Genomic DNA, 16569 nt, shown 5'->3' on the forward strand with positions numbered 1-16569 from the left:
ACCTTTGTTCACATTATTGTAGAATCCGCAGTCATTTCCACAGAGAAAAACAATTAGTGCCATCGAAAAAAGCATATTCTATTTAGTGTAAGTATAAAGTTTCAGAAGAGTATCTTGACGAGGAGGGCATTTCGACAAAAAATGTCGAATTAGACTCGTGGGGTTACGCGCTCCGGTTCGACTCGTGGAGTTGAGAAACTTGGGTTTTCCAGAAATAGGTGGAGCGCCCCGACGTAGGTTTGAAAAAGAGAAAAGTTCTCGGAAATTTCCGTCAAGTGACTAAGAAGTTGTCCAATAAGCATCCAGAGTCACTTCTAGACATTCCCATTTCTCACTCGAAGCGAAAGAGCTCGATCATTCCAGTCTGAAAGAGAGATGGACTCAAACGGTTTCAAGTTTTCGCGGCCAAAGACGGAAAACGGCTTCGGTCCGTCGATAATTGAAGTTCTCAATGATGAGGCGGGGATTAATATGAAGTCCTTGGGAGAACTCGCGAGCAAAGGACCGCTCGGCGAAGGCTGGGTAAGTCATAACTTGCGGACTCTTCGTTGATTTCCTTTTAGAGCGAGGACGAGTTTTTGCTCTTTGCGGACATCATAACCGACGAGGCCATCTTCTACGGGGAATATTATGGGCCCGACATGGTCATTGGAATTATCAAACGGTTCCTCAAAGAAAGACCTGGCAAGACCGAATTCCAAGCAGCCTGGCTCTCTCAATTCGTCAGAGAGCTCATGTGGTAAAGCAGTTTCTCCTTCAACGCGTGTCCTATCTCTTTTTAGTGGCATCGAGAAATACGCAGAGTCTCAATCAGAGAACGAGTATCTGAAGACGCAGCGTCTTCTTGCACGAGTTTTCGACCTTTGGCAAGATGCAAGGAGCGCCAAGATTCGTCAGGAACTATTCCGGGGAGTGTGCGCTCTTTTCGACGATTTCTGTAAGTTTTTGCCTGAAAACTAAAAACCAACTTGCAAATTTTAGTCATCAAGAAAGAGCTGAAGCTGCCATCAAAACATCTGGAGTTCATCAAACTAACGATGCTCTTCCAATTGGGCGACAGATACTTGCCAGAGAAATCGATGGCGAAGAAAATAGTCGACCTGATTCTTCGTCAAGAGCAACCAGCGCCTGTTCAAGTCTTTGGCTTCAAATTTCTTCAGACTCTATGTGAGTAATAATAGCCTAGATTCGGCAGGCTGTGTACATAACCTGGGACAGGGATATGAAAGTTATTTAATTAAGTTTCGTTTTAGCCGCTACGAGGCTTTTAATTTGAGAACTTTCAGACCCTGACTCAGGTTTTCTACATAGGTTGACGAGCCCGGATTGCAGCGTATCTTCTGGAATTAAATTTAATTTCAGATGCTCAAGGGAAGAATACGAAGGAAATCTTCGAGAACTTCGATGAATTCGCAAACTACCTGGAGAAAAACCCTAGTCTTGCGGAACTTTGTCGAAAGTTCCAAACGCTCAGCGCTTTCGATCTGATTGAAAAAGTCATGATCGGAAAGAAGGAATTTTCCAACGCGTATCTCTCCTTCCAAAGAAAATTTGGGCTCATGATGATCATCATCGAAGGCTCTGACGAGGTCGACTTCATTCCCATCTTCAAACACGAGACGAAGAGAACAGCAATCAAGCGGAGTAAGAAATATGTAAGCTTGAATGTTATCGATTTCAATTAAAATCTGTTTCAAGGTCTTCATCAAGTTGGAGATCGAAAGCGAGGAGCTGGGCGGACAAGAATTGACGATTTTCTTCAATAGAAACTCCACCTTTCATGGAGCGAATACTGAAGATGTGGTCAAAAGAGAAGGGCCTTTTTTCTTCACTGCAGAGAAAGAAAAAAGTTCCTCTTTCGAAACTACAACCGTCAGTCCAGTTCCCGCCAGTGCAACAAGAGGTATCTGCCTATCCCATGCCTAAAGTTTCAACACAGATTATAGAGTTAAAATACGACTTGGAACCGCACGATCGAGAATTGGCTCCACTCTGCAGAGGTTTCGAGAGCCAGTTGAAATTGAAGCGGACGCCGGCGAACGACGAAAAGTATGCTTCAATATTTCAACTTTTTTTTTTCTAATAATTCTTTCAGTTCGATGGAGGAGGCCTCCCCAAGTAAAGTTTCAGGCAAAATAAGAGGCTCAAGAGGCTCGACTCCGGGTGTGCCAGTCGAGAGCAAGAACAGCTCAGCTGACGTGAACTTGGCGCCTCCTCCGAAAAAGTCAGAGGCAAAGGTTCTCCCAAACTCCGACCTGCCGCCGGAGACGATGGCGAAGTTGAGAGAGGTAGGATTGACAGACTTTATTCAACTGAAATGATTTCCTTTTAGAAATTCGCAACCATTTCTCAACTCATGCCCCGGGTGGAGGAAAGCATCGAAGAAATCGAGTCCGTCAAGAAGCAATTTGACGCGCACTTGGAGCAAAGGGAGAAGGCTCGGGAAGATCTGCGCCGAAATGTGGAAAAAGTGATGAAGGCCTCCGGGGAGCATATCACAGTGGGCGAGCGTAAGAAGGCGTTGGCGCTGATGTTGAAGGAAATCATGGAGAAACTCATCGCTGACATGACCCGCAAATAGGAAAACTATAGCGAGCCCAGTTTTACTGCCCATCCATGACCTGCCTTACGTAATAAATAAACGTAATAATAAACAGAATATTTTTACCCAATTTTTTACCACAAGAAAAAATCACTGCTTCTGGGTGACAATATTTTTATTGACTGCACTGGCAAGGCATTTTCTCGTCAATTTACAGCGTCAATCATGAAAACTACAGTACCAACAGTTTTCATGTTGGAAAGCATCATTTTTCGTCATTTTTATTGGTAAAAAATACGGGCTATCGACATCATGTCGGCGACATGACCAAAAGGCCGACTCTATCCGACCCGACCCGACCATAATTTAGCCATTTTAAAGTGATCCGACCTTAAAAAAATTTGGTCGGCGCCGACCCTAAGTGAAAATCGGTGTTAACAACGGTGAGAAATGACTGTAGATGTTGAAAAGGTACCTCTCAAAAAAATAATTTTAGACGTGCGGACAAAAAAGGGTGGAAATGTCGAATTAGCGACTCATTTAAATAAAGTCTTTGATGATTAGAAACTGCTGAAAATGGGAGACCACAGGGTGAAATCGATGTTCCGCGCTGTCATTGACCATTGAACAATATTGAAGCTAGCCATTCACTTCTTTCCAGAGACTTCATTCTCAGGGTGAGCACTTTTCGAAGATAGAGAAAAGCGAGTTTTCGTTCTCTGTAAGTATCGATAGCGTATTGCCTAAAATTGATTGACGAGCGATTACGTCCTAATTGAAGCCATTGCCTATCATCTAAAATAAGAAAAGAGAAAAATAGAGAGATAAAGTTTTTTCGGCCAAGTTTATAATTGGTTAACTCCTAATCCCCGGATCCGGACGAGGCTGGGTTTATGCAAATATTATCAGCAGATGCTGACGCAAAGATCGAAACGTTTATCAACAACGGGCGCTTCGTAGTTCAAACCTTCTACACAGATTTTTTCCATTCTTTTTTGTCATTGTAGATTTCGTTGCGTTCATCATAAAGGTTGCGAAAAGTCAATGAATGAATATTTATTCTGAAAAGAGAACTCTGCGGAAAGTCTGACGAATCTTCTTTTTAGAATTCACTTCAGAGAATAAGGAAGAAGAAGAATTCAAATGAAGTTACTTCCGGCAATTTTGGCCTCAACCTTAGGTAATCCATGAGCTTATTTGCTTGGAATATCAATTAATTGACTATGGGTAATTTTTAACGATTTATTGTATCTTTTTTCCTCATGGTTAAAATGAGAATTTTTGATTTGGACTTTTAAAAGATTTCAAATTTTATCTCTTGAATTCTACGCCAAAATACCATGATTTAGGGTTTGATGCTGACAGCCCAATGGAAGCAATTCAATTTGCCCATTCCCGAGTTCGAAATGGCTTCGTTTTGCCAGAAATGGAAGAAATTAATTTTGCGAACGAACGCCTTCTTGCCGAAACATTCAGTCCATCAAACAGAAACCTAAACGTGCAAGATGCTGTTGAACGATCAAATAATATTACTCTGGGTTTTTTCCGCCAAGGAAGTTGCGATACTTCCTTTCCTTCGTTAGATGGCAGTTGTAACGCTCCTAACGACCTTGGTAGATCAATGCAGCAGTATACAAGGTGGAAATCATTTTACTTTTTTTATAACGCGGATCTGTAGATTAGTACCAGCAGATTACTGCGATGGGCAGCAATCCCCAAGATGCTCCTCACGAGGACGACCCCTTCCGAGCGAACGACAAGTCATGATTAGAATGAGAGGAACTAACGGAGCCCCAACTAGAAACCCAGTCGCCTCTTATGCATTCACTGCATGGGGACAGTTCCTTACCCACGATATCATTCAAACCCCAGATGTTGGCGGAGCGTCTTGTGCCTGCAACGGTAGCAACAATAACTGTAAAGTAATCGACATTGATCGACAAACGGATCCAATTCTGACCTTCCCTTGCATGTTCATCAAGCGTTCATCTGGAAAAGTGGGTCAACAGGGTGGAGAAGCCGTTCGAGAGCAAGTAAATCAGCTTTCTGCATTTATCGACGGCACAGTTGTTTACGGTTTTACTAACAAGCACAAAAATCTCCTTCTCGCTGCGGATGGTATGCATCTTAAAATGCGAAACAGTCCAAATGGACCTATTCTTCCTGGACTCAACCAGTTTAATGACAATCAGATTAAGAAAGACTTCGCCGCAGCCAATGTTTTCAATGACAAGGGACATACTCCTCAAGTAGCTGGAGATACTCGAGTTATGGAAAATCCTATTCTGATGAGCTTCCACACTATGTTCGCTCGACTCCACAATCGAGTGGTAGACGACCTCGTCAAAGAGAACCCTCAGTGGCAGGCAAGCCGAGTTTTCAACGAAGCAAGACTTTTGTTGGCGCTATTCTCAAACAAATCACTTACAATGAATACCTTCCTATTCTTCTTGGAAGAAATGCAATCAATTTGTTCCCGGGTGTTCGAATGAGCAAAGCTGATAAGCGGCCAGCGAGAACTCGATTTGCTAAAGAACCAGATGAAGAAGAAATCATGCAAAGAAATACTGGTTTTGTTCCACCAGCACAAGATAATCCTTCTATTAGACAGGAATTCCTCGTCGCTGGATTCCGAGTTGGGCACTCTACTGTACCCGAACAACTTCTTAGCGCCAACAGAAATTTGCAGGTTCAAGATCGACGAGATCTCAAGGACAATTATTTCGACCCCGATATGTCTATCGAGCATGGACCCGCTGGTTGCATTCGTGGTGCGATGGCTGGAGACTCCAACCGAGTTTCCGGATCATACGCTCAGGCAACGATGAGTCACCTCTTCAAGCCAAACAACTTCAGGCATGGAACTGATCTTGGATCCATCAACATTGCCGTTAGAAATTAAATAAATAAATTTTGTCTTATCTAATATTCTAGCGAGGCCGTGAACACGGCGTTGGTAGCTATGAAGCTGTCAAACGATTTTGCATGGGTCACGAAAGCTTCAGACGCCTATACAATGGCAACAACCCTGCCATGATCAATGTAAGTGAACTTAGATTGATAAATAGGAAAAAACGTTTATAGGGCTGGAACAACATCCTTCGATTATACGATGACCCCGAGGATGTGGATTTGTACGTTGGAATCCTAAACGAGCAGAAGATGCCCGGCGCTGAAATCGGCCCCACAGCTGGGTGCATTGTTCTTGAGCAGTTCATTGCCCTGAAACGAGGCGATCGATTCTGGCATGAAAATGCCGGGGTGTTCACTGATGCTCAGTTGGCCGAGATTAAGTCCACCACGCTCGCCAAGGTTATTTGCGAGACCATGGAGGATATGGAGAGAACAAATAAAAATGTCTTTCTCCGCGCCAACATTCGATTCCAAGGCCAGACAAACAATATTGTGACCTGCGCCAATGTCGGCAAACTCGACTTCCGAAGCTGGAGAGTTGAAGAAACTCAGGGACCCAATGATCAGCCAGATCCAGAGACAGCAACTTCAGCGCCACAGACCCAAACAGCGGACCGTGTCGAATTCGGTTGCAAATTGGTATTTACTTATCGTGATTTTCAACCCTGATTTCAACAACATTAGGTAAATGGCCGGCGACACGGTCTTATTGAATGTGGCCGAGCTGGCGACTGGACTGATGCTACTCTCGATGATTTAGTCGAACACGTCAAAAGAAGAGGAGGAATCCCAATCCAAGGAAAGCGACAACAAATGGTCAACTTGGCTTTGAAGGCTGTCCGACGTATTTCAATCGCAGGAAACAGCCAGGTGAAGAGAACATTTTGAGTTCTTGAATTAATGCTTTGTATTAAGGTTACGAGTTCCGACAAATTAAAAGGAGTGATCTCACAATTCAACAATCTTCTCGAATTGGACATTTCAGGAACTGGAATTTCGGTGAGAACTCATTCGAATCATCTGCGTAAATCTTTGTTTCATTTAGTCATTTACAACAGAGACCATCAGCAACAACAATGTGCTCGGAAATGTGAACTTGGAAGGGACTAACGTCAACAACATTGATATGGATCTTTTCATGAAGCTGAGAGAGAACCTTGCTCGAGGAAACAAATTCATCTTCTTCGGCTAAACTCGAAAAACTGGTGACCCTTATTGACTCTTGAGTCTGCAAATAAAATGAGGAAGCAATAAAATTCATATTTTCTAAAAAAGAGCGCCATTTAAATCATTACTATATTGCCAAAATAATACATTTCTTTTATTTAGACTACAATGTAGTGTTTATTTAGATTTATTTCGGCAGTGAGTGTTTTAGTTTATATATATATATATATTGCTTCGAATTCGAGCATTTTTTCAGCCACGCGATGAGGAAACGTTTTCTGGAAGGTGATTGAAGAACCTCGTTTTTTCATATTTATACATTTTTCTTCGCCACGTGATTTGATGATTGGAATTGAATAGATAGGTTAGTCGTGAGTCTCAAAAGAAAATTCCGAACTCCAAGGCGCATGATAATTATAGGGTCGTTAGAAGGTGAAGAAACTCATTCCATTTGGTTTGGAGTGTCGCACGGGGGCATGTCGATTTTCGTGGAGTTGATGATTCGCTTCGCGGGCCGTGGACCGGTTAGCCAGAATGTTTCCATGGTCCCTTTGCCTTTGATGTTTACAAGTCCACGGGAATCGAAGGTGTAACCCAGCGGCTCGAGGATTTCTTTCACTTCCATCGTTACCTGGATCTAAAACAGATTTAGATCCTAGCGTCAATTGGATTATTTATACCTTTCCATTATCTCCCGAACTCTCCATTCTACTGGCGACGTTAACAGTGTTTCCCCAAATGTCGAATTGAGGTTTTTGCGCGCCAATCACTCCCGCAACCACTGGGCCAACGTTGATCCCGATTCTCATTGCAAAACTATTGAAGCTGTGGATATTCACATGATCAAGCTGGTCCTGAACAAGAAATGAAGAGTGAATAAAAATTTCACTTGGCTACCTGAATACGCATGGCAAACTTCACCAGTTTCACAACATGGAGACCTTTCTCAATGTCATCTTTGAATTCCTCCTCCAAACCAGACGCGGCCATGTAGGTCGATCCAATTGTTTTGATCTTTTCGACTCCAACGAACTCTTTGTGTCCTAAAATATCAGTTGATGCGTTATAAACAATGGCTACTTTTACCCATCAGGTCATCAAAATCTGCAATAATCTCGTTGAGAAGTCTTAGACATTCCATTCCCTCGTCGTTGATTTCCAGCTCCTGATAAAAATCAGAATAATTTGGTATCGACGCAAAAATAACAGCCACAGTGTCACAAGATTGGTGGTAAAGTTCCTCGGGATTATGAAGAAATTTGGGATTGTGAAGGAAGAATTTAGCTACGCGCTCAGGAAGAATATTGTAGAGGAGGCGTTTGTTATACTGTTGAAAATGGTTCATTTCTTCTTTTTCGTCTGTTGCCTGTTCGTTGAAGAGGTAGTCGATTCGTTGAGTGGTTTCTACTTGTCGTCCGTGCTTAAATAAAGTCTTGAAATCATGGAGGAGAATGGAACTTACCACGAAGAGTGCAACGACCCACAAGAACAGGATTGGAATGGCTGTGTATAAAGAGCGCGCCTCAACTCCTGGTGGATCCCAAGTTTCAACTGCACTTTCTCTCCATCGGGGACAGGCAAGAAATATGTCGAAATTGTCAAAAACGTTCATACCATCCATTGAGAAGAGGAATAAGATTGACGTCACACAGTGAAGTGAGTATAAAAGTAGCTTCACTGTCGCTGGTAGATTGATCATTGTTGATATTCCAATCAACCCTTAAATAAAGCTTAATTTGGTGCTTTGTCCAGAAGTCATGTTTACCAGCCACAGCACAATAGTAAAAGTAGTGTGGATAATTGCAAACGTCTAGTTGGTCGTCATTGAAATCATCACAAGCTGTAAAAGTACTGGCGTTTGAACGTAGTTGTCGGGGATCACAAAAGTCATCGACGGCGAATTGGATAACGTCTTCTCCTAATATTTCCTTGCATCCTCTAACTGAGCCTTTATTGCAGGTGAGGATTCCAGTTATGGCGGCCAAAAGTTGGACAACTGAGGCAATGAAGCTGATTATGTAGTGGATCATTATCACTGTGAAGCATCCACCTTGGGTTTGAATGCGCTTGTTTCGAATCAGGTAGGAAATCAACAGCATCGGAACAAATATCACTAGTGATCTCTTTTTAAAAACATACCGAAAACAGGATACTTACGGGCACAGAAAATATAAACTCCAAGTAAGCGAGATTCTACTGGACTTATTATTGCCGCAGTAACTACGATGCATAGATTGATGAGTGATGAGCAGAAGAGGTAGACTTTAATTCAATAACTCTGTGTCTCAAATTGTGAAGCTTACTGTGGGAATTTGTCATCATGAGGTTAGAGTATTTACTCTCCTTTTCTTTGTTGTTGAAAACGAGAGTCCATTTGTTACACTGGTCCTGAGAAAGAATTTGATCTTGCCCAGCAATTGCCTGGTTCATGTACGCAGAGACGTCGCCTTCGCCTGTCTGGTTATCTTCTTCCTCCGTCAAGTCGGTGTGAAGATTGGAGTCAAAGCCCAGCCGTTTCATCTCCTTGCGACATGCGGTGAAATCGGAGCGCTTCTGATTTCCCTTCAGCGATCCTTGGACGCCCTTCTCCGAGTCTGGTGCGGCTTTTACAATAAAATGCGTCTTTATTTTGCGTTGTCGAAGCATATCGTCTCTCTAAATGAGATTACTTCGCTGGATAAACAATTAAAGCAAGGGTTATCTGTATATGGAATTTATCATATTTAATATATTGTGTTTGCTAATCACCTGATCACCATGACCATCTTCAACGATAAAGCGCCCATCGAGATGAGTAAGGGTGTCGCTTGTTATGTGAATTTTGCCAGGTTTTCCACCAGACTCCATTCTGTTAGCAATTGTCACCGCATCCGACTTATCATTTTTAGAGAGAAAAGCAGATTTTTCTACTTACCCAAACATCAAACTGCCATTTCTTAAGCCCTAGAACTCCGCAGTGCACTCTTCCAGAGTGAATGCCAACACGCATATTGAGCTCCGAAACGCCCGTGACCAGCCTGACCAGGTTGATTGTCTCTATCATGTCTAGACCCATTTGTACAGCGCATGTTGCATGATCCGGTCGGGATTCGGGAAGCCCCGAGACACAATAATAACAATCTCCTACGATGATGAGTGATTAATTTGGCCATTTTGTTGTCTTTATTTTGACTGCGGATGTTCCACTTTCGAACTTGAATTAATCAACTGACAATTACCTAACAATTTGATTCTAAGGCAGTGGTTTTCGTTGGCAAGCTTGTCGAAGCGCACAAAGAGCTCGTGAAGTGTCCTGACCAAATCGTCGGGGCTGACCTGGTCCGCAAATTTCGTGAAGCCCACAATATCAGCGTAAATGATAGACACATTGTCGTGACGTTGAATGTAGATTTTGTGGAATTGTTCTTCGGGCTTTTCTTTGGTTAAGCATTTCAAGATATAATTTTTTTCAGGGAAGAAATTTAGTAACTGACCCTAATTGCTACTTATAATGGCTATCTATGGTGATTTGAGGGAGATCAAAGATCACGCGAAGGAAAGAAAAGGGGAAATGATACAACGTCGGGTAGATTTTCGCGTTGAGAAGGAATGATCTGGGACAGGTCGCGTCTGTCGCAGATTATCCGATTCCTGCGCTGCCTAACCCGCTCGTGTCTTATTTGCTTCAAAATCGTTTTTGATTGTATTTGCGACGTGCCGAGGCAGGACCGACAGTAACAGCCGATTTTGACGTGTTGTTTCCTAAAACCAACAACTTAGAAATTATTCAGTTAGTGCTCTAATCGAATAAAAGTCCGAAAAAGCAAAGGGATTATTTTTAGTTTGGGAGAAGGCCACTTACTTTTCCCTTCTGAATTCGGGTCTCAATCAGCTGTCGAGTCTCCATAAAACTTCTTCGTTGTCCGATTTCAGAAGGATATCGGATACACACGCCTCCGACAAACGACGTTAATAGCAGGAAAAAGGTGGCCACATGGATTTGCCAAGGGAGAACTAAAATTGCGCCGTTCAAAGAGTTCATCGATAGATCATTAATTTCTTACCTGTACTTCCAAAGATTTCCATGAGAATATAGGTAAGGGCAATTAAAAAAGCAGATAAGATGGCAAGTGTAAAGGGAATGGGCAAAAGCACTTCAACGCAGAAAATAACGAGCATCGCTGCCCACAATGACAAGGTCCCACCAATATTTGAGAAGTAGTAGGTTGTCACAATTACTGACAAAGGGACTTAACTTGGAACAATTAAACTTGGTTTGTCGATAAACTTATCTTTGTATTATCTTTTCAATAATCTGTCCAAAGTATTTTTGCGGACCCGAACATAATACAATTTTCAGATAGAAGCGACACCATTTAAAAGTTTTAATTGCCCGAGAGAGATGAATTGCCAAGTTGCGTCCCATTCCTTGAGCTATCAATATTAATAACAGAATGTAGCATTGAACTTGGAAGAAATCTTTCCGCAAATTTGCACTGCGATCGATGAACTTGAAAACAAGAATGAGAACGAAGAATTAAGGAGAAGGTGTAACAGAAATTAGGCAAAAAAAGAGACAATTACACGCGACTCACTTACCCCTAAGCTGATCCAAAATATAAAATTGACTAATGCGCACAATGCTTGTAATATTAAATACGACGGTTCTTCTTTGACGTCACTTCCGGAGTAGAAAATGCCACATAGAATACCACATAATCCAAAGTGAATCATGTTCAACCTACAAGTGTGGTTAGATAATTAATACAGCGAAAAATAAATTCGCCCGGCAACAGATGGAGATAAGTCCAGAATCGATTTGAAACACTTTGGAGCAACATTATTAGCTTGAAAGCATTTAATATCTCGCGACTACGAGCATTCGAAATCCGCTTTATCACGAGTCTCAGAACTTGACCGTTAAAAACTGTGAATCAGTTCGGTTGTATCTATTTCGGTTCAAAATAAATTTCTGTTCATCTTGAAATATGGCGATTACAAAGCGGCCTATATTTGACTAAGGCACTGGAGCGAATAACAGAAGCATTGTATGCAATATAAAAACGCGCATCGAATTTCAGCGCATGCGTACGCGTTTGTCCCGCGAGGGTCCAAATCAGTTTCAGGGAAATTAGCAGCTCATTATGATTACTGGATTGATTGCACACGTGAGAGGCGTTCTAAGGAAGTAATAAAATTTCGCGGGAGTTTATTGCCCGTAAAGCGTTTGAACTCTAGTAGCTGCACTCAACCTATGAAAAGGCGTCGCCAGGAGACAGGCTGAGTAGATAAAAGGGAGATTGAACAGTACCTGACTACACTTTGACGATTGAACTGGAATGTGTACTGCTGGAAGAGATCTTCTATTGGCTGCGACTCGAAACGTAGCGCTGGAGGCGTGAACCGCGTCCCCGAATACAACCTAAGGGCCCATTTAAGGATATAGCCTGTAAAATTCAACTTTCGTAGCGGCTAAACGCGAGGTCGGATCTTTTCATTTCAAAAGCAGTCCTACCTAAAAATGCACGAAAAACTTAATTCTGGAATATTTTTTTTAATTTTCACGTAAATTTTTCTCTCTAGAGCGACTTGAAATCTTACGATCGCGATTACTCAAAATTTTTCCACTAATTCGCTAAAAATAAACCGTGTTCTCTGTTGTCATGATGATAAGCTAGAAAATTGAGGGAATAAAATTCTCAAATTCGGTCATATTTTCGTTCTAGTATTCTCCTCTTTCTTGCTCTTGCTTTTCTTCCCAGCGCGCTTTATCGCGTGTAGCCAATCAGAGCGCTCGCAAAAACACGCACGCTCTCCCGGAAAAGAGGAGGCGAGAGAGCGAGCACCGAGCGCAGCGCTTTTCATTGCTTCTGCGCGCTGAGTTAGCCTCATGGAAATGGCTGTAAAATCGGTTTCTTTCGGATTTAGAGAAAACTAAACCGTCAATTTTGTAGATAAAGGTCTAAAGAACCTATCTATCGAAAAAACTTGACCGATTTAGTGAAAAATTTTCGAGGAATCGCGATCGTAAGATTTCAAATCGCTCAAGAGAGAAAAATTCAAGTAAAATTTTTTAAAAAAGTACCAAAATTGAATTCTCCGTCCATTTTTAGGTAGGATTGTACTTGAAATGAAAAAGATCCGACCTCGCGTTTAGCCGCGGATACACGACGTTTAGCACAAAGCGACGTTTGGAACAAACGACGTTTGGAACAAAGCGACGTCTGGAATACTGATCCGAGCGTCGTTTTATTCCAGACGTCGGTTTATTCTAAACGTCGCTTTTCGGTCTCAAACGCGTGGGCGCCGAGAACAAGTTATTTGCCTAAGTTTTCCTCAAAATATTAATTTGATAAACAGTATAAATTCGATAGAATAACAATAATGATTATCTTATGATATGTTTTACCGAATAAATTTGTTATTAATCATATATTTATGTCATTTAAATATGTAACTAATTCAAAAACCCGAAAACATCTGATAAGAATAACCTCAAATTATATTAAATCATATTAACATGACTCAGAAGAGTATATTTTACTATTTGACTCGAGAAAATAACTTATACTCTCGTATTTTTCAAGAGTTCGTCTTTGTTCTAAACGTCGGTTTGTGGAAAACGTCGTTTTTCAAACTGATTCTAGACTAAAACAAATTTATGAGAGCGCCTACGCAATTCTCAGCGAAAAGCGACGTTTAGAATAAAACGACGCCTGGAATAAAACGACGTTCAGAATAGTGTTCTAATCGTCGCTTTGTTCTAAACGTACTTGTTCCAAACGTCGCTTTGTGCTAAACGTCGTGTATCCTTTAGCCGCTATGAAAGTTGAATTTTACAGGCTATATCCTTAAATCATACAATCGTTCAGAATTGATGGTTTTGCTCAAATTTTAATGGCAATGAGAATCTCTAGCAATGCCGAATTCTGCTGCTAAATCTATAGCTGCTCTCGTTCTAAATGTATCTGCGATTGATCTAACCGTGTATCTACCACCTCCTAATGGACTTTTCAAATCAACGAGTACCAGAAAGATTTTTGGTCAGAGCCGCGCTGGAGCAGCTTCCATGGATCCGCCATGAAAGGCAGAGGAAAGAAGAGCCCTAGATTCGCAGCCTCGTCCAATTCTTCTTCGTTTTCCTCGAGACTGGTACCGCCGGTGTAAGAGTAGTTGCCCACTCTCTAGTTCAACGATGAAATAGTGGGTACTGAAGTCGAACTGGCAGCATTTTGCCCTCTTCATGGGTATTTATGGACACTGTATGAATTTGGATAATTGTGCATTCTCACAAGAAAAAACTGTGAGAAAAAAAGAAGTGGGAGGGAGCTGATAGCTTTTCTCAATCAAAGTCTGCTCCCTATCGCACACAAATGAATTTCCCCCAGACAGTGTGAGTAAACGGCTAATTAGAAAAAAAAACCTTTATAGAATACAAGGATATATGAAATAAGAGGCCCTACAGAGATAAATTCGAATGATCAATTGCCTATAATTAATGGCTTATCATACAGATGAGTCGTAAATCAAACTCGGAAAGAATTAATTGAACCACAAATTAAACCGCTCAAAGTCAACGTATAGGCTGCCGACTTAAAATTACCAAGATATAGATAGAAATATTTAAACTCCCAAAAAAGTTCGGAAAGTAAGTTCCACCGTCACCTGAGCCCCGCCATCATATCGCACCGCCTTGTAATTTGTCATCTTCGTCGAGTTTTCTTTCATCTCGTTTTGCCGTAGGTCACCGCTTTGCTTTCTCTCCTTGCCACTTTTCTCTTCTCCACATTATTACCATCACAGTGCCCTGCGTGTGTCTCGCATCTCCGCATAGTTCCTTTTCTCTCTCTTCTACTCTCTTTTGCCAGTTTTTTTTTTATTATTCTTCTCCAGGGGCGGTGGAGGAGCAGACGAGAGTCGAGATGCGCGAGTCTTTCTCTCTCTCTCTGACTCGCTCACTCGCTCTCAATGAGCGCGCACCGGGTGAGGAGTAGAGTGTGAGAGGCCACTGATTTTTTTCTTCGCTGATCGAAACTGAGAAAGGGAAGGACGGAGAAAGAGCGAGAGAGAGAGAGGAGAATAGGAGACGGGCTCGGGCAGCGTGAGTGGTGCGGCGCTGGGGGAGTGCGCGCCACGAGGGGCCGCCGCCCGCCCCGCTCAGCCCAGTGTCGATTCTTTCAACGAACTTTCGAATGGATGGAACGGACAAAACGAAAAAAGACACAATGCTTGCCGTGGTCACCCTAGCGCGCTGCGCCGGCGAACAATGCGATGTATCGACGGGCAAAATGAGCAATCTACATAAAGAAAGCAGCTACAAACTGTATAACTTATCCTATCCACTGTAATAAATAAAATAACTAGAAATGTATAAAAATGGAAAAAGGCGAACTAGTAACATTTGTGAATCAATATCGCAGGATTTTTTATGAAACAGACTACAAACTCTAATTTGTCTAAAAAAATACAATAGTTTTCCATCATTTCACCTCTCCTCTAGTAACACCCATGTTCCCCGATTTTTAGTAATAATTAAGAGATTCGCTCTTTGTCCCTGCCGATTGACGGATGATTGCGTATGAGTGTTTGAAAGGCGTCTGCTCCTGTCAACTGCGAGAATAAATGATGCATGCGGCTATCGTTATAAATACGAGTGTTTATATCGTCGTTTACTCGATGCGGCTTCACTCACCATCTGTCCATTGTCGACGGTATCTGAATGCACGATGTTAGCAACAGTTTTCTCACAGGCATATTTGAAAGTAAATAAATTTCGAGCCCGAGAATAAAATTCAATAGTAAGCTGGGTTATGGAAAAATCGATCGAGCATCTATTTCTAACGTGTACTCACTAGAAAAATTCTAGGGAGAAGGGATGAGCATGGCGATGTGTGCTCTCACCTGCTCTGGGAAGTTGGTTCTTGATCCTCTGACTTATTTCGATCCCTCTCTATGGCCCAAGGAGTACCGGCGACTATTTACAAAACCCCCAGCGCACCGAAAAATCGATCCGTAACTCAACAAGACGGATTTTACGAAGCACTTTCTGATAAGAAAACATCCTGCCGATCAATTGAGATATTGACTGATCAGATTGAAATTTCCGTTAATTATTTTCCTCCCAATATATTTTTATTCCAAATTTAATACTATCAAAGTGAAAATGAGTGTTCATTCCGCCACTCGATAGGCGCCATAATTTCAAGTAATGATCTGACTTTTATCGATTGATTTAGGTATAGTTAAAGTATAGTGAAAGTTTCGCCGTGAAATCAAGGAAGAGTGACGCCCGATCGCGTCATAATATATTCAAACTTTGTCTGCTGAGAAATTACTCAATATCGACAAAGAATTAGTCAATATTTGTCCTAGCTGAGTGCAACTGTAAATTTGATGGATAGAAATGTCAAATGTTTGCATTCGAAAATGTGTTAATCTTCTTGAGACTGACATTTACATATGTTAAACGCGACAGATTCTAGCGCCTGTTGCGCGCTCTATTGATCAGTATACACGGGTCAAGCTTGAGTACTGACCTTTGAGTCGACATTGCTCCCTTCCGAGTTGATACGCGTTGAGGCCCGCGGGCGCCGTTGTCGCCAGTTTCGAAGAGTGTCGTTCCGGATGAGCAGAGGCACCGCCTGTTCCTATTTTTCAGGGTAACCATTGGAGAATATAAGTTATTTTCATGAGCAATATCCTTATTGAGTACGTAATCTACAATTCTCTAATATCATCAGCAATAATCAGCACTAGACTGGAAGCAAAAAACGCTAGCATCAAAATTTTGACATTATGGGTAACCCCTATTCTGTCCAGATAGTTTTCCACTGTGCGTCGAAGAGTTGGCATCGAAGGCGACCCCATTGCTGGTGGTTCTTATACGAGGTCTCTTGGAGATGATATCGCCAAAGTACTCTCGTCCGTTTCTGTCCTCTGACATAATTAAAAAGTTACTATTCAAATTG

At 41.9% G+C, this 16569-nt stretch overlaps 3 protein-coding genes across 3 annotated transcripts; 2 read left to right on the forward strand and 1 right to left on the reverse strand.

Moving 5' to 3' along the window:
- Nucleotides 1-191: 191 nt before the first annotated feature.
- Nucleotides 192-2620, forward strand: LOC145708183 (uncharacterized). The gene is made up of 9 exons (XM_081785833.1): nt 192-522; nt 564-739; nt 783-937; nt 982-1167; nt 1363-1655; nt 1699-1903; nt 1947-2049; nt 2096-2288; nt 2333-2620. Exons 1-9 carry the CDS (start codon nt 376-378, stop codon nt 2579-2581), a joined length of 1707 nt encoding a protein of 568 aa, XP_081641959.1. The 5' UTR covers nt 192-375; the 3' UTR covers nt 2582-2620.
- Nucleotides 2621-3198: 578 nt separating this feature from the next.
- On the forward strand, nt 3199-6723 carry LOC145707747 (immunomodulatory peroxidase-like). The gene is given in 10 exon segments (XM_081785318.1): nt 3199-3263; nt 3649-3722; nt 3892-4180; nt 4221-4933; nt 4936-5432; nt 5477-5584; nt 5627-6094; nt 6140-6325; nt 6371-6454; nt 6501-6723. Coding segments are annotated over 9 exon segments (2529 nt in total). The 5' UTR covers nt 3199-3263; nt 3649-3685; the 3' UTR covers nt 6648-6723.
- Nucleotides 6724-6822: 99 nt separating this feature from the next.
- LOC145708615 (adenylate cyclase type 5-like) lies at nt 6823-14451 on the reverse strand. Its single transcript, XM_081786305.1, has 19 exons — nt 14267-14451; nt 13631-13785; nt 11913-12023; nt 11201-11342; nt 11030-11111; nt 10666-10839; nt 10464-10615; nt 10267-10363; nt 9841-10026; nt 9537-9745; nt 9371-9496; nt 8926-9277; nt 8780-8884; nt 8388-8735; nt 8085-8341; nt 7709-8042; nt 7520-7665; nt 7303-7476; nt 6823-7259 (listed from the first exon to the last, which is right to left on the reverse strand). The coding sequence occupies exons 1-19, from the start codon at nt 14327-14329 to the stop codon at nt 7065-7067; spliced, it is 3408 nt and encodes a 1135-aa protein (XP_081642431.1). The 5' UTR covers nt 14330-14451; the 3' UTR covers nt 6823-7064.
- Between the last annotated feature and the right edge of the window lie 2118 nt (nt 14452-16569).

This window comes from Oikopleura dioica, chromosome XSR (assembly GCF_907165135.1).
Source record: "Oikopleura dioica chromosome XSR, OKI2018_I68_1.0, whole genome shotgun sequence".
In the NCBI taxonomy this organism is placed as follows: domain Eukaryota; kingdom Metazoa; phylum Chordata; class Appendicularia; order Copelata; family Oikopleuridae; genus Oikopleura; species Oikopleura dioica.

Coding starts and splice junctions, on each gene's coding strand:
- LOC145708183 (XM_081785833.1), top strand. CDS start 376: ATGGACTCAAACGGTTTCAAGTTTTCGCGGCCAAAGACGGAAAACGGC. Junction 1,656..1,698: donor TCAAGCGGAGTAAGAAATAT/GTAAGCTTGAAT, acceptor ATCTGTTTCAAG/GTCTTCATCAAGTTGGAGAT. Junction 2,050..2,095: donor ACGCCGGCGAACGACGAAAA/GTATGCTTCAAT, acceptor TAATTCTTTCAG/TTCGATGGAGGAGGCCTCCC.
- LOC145708615 (XM_081786305.1), bottom strand. CDS start 14,329: ATGAAAGAAAACTCGACGAAGATGACAAATTACAAGGCGGTGCGATAT. Junction 12,024..13,630: donor TCTGACCAAAAATCTTTCTG/GTACTCGTTGAT, acceptor ATGGGCCCTTAG/GTTGTATTCGGGGACGCGGT. Junction 10,616..10,665: donor GGAAATCTTTGGAAGTACAG/GTAAGAAATTAA, acceptor GCGCAATTTTAG/TTCTCCCTTGGCAAATCCAT.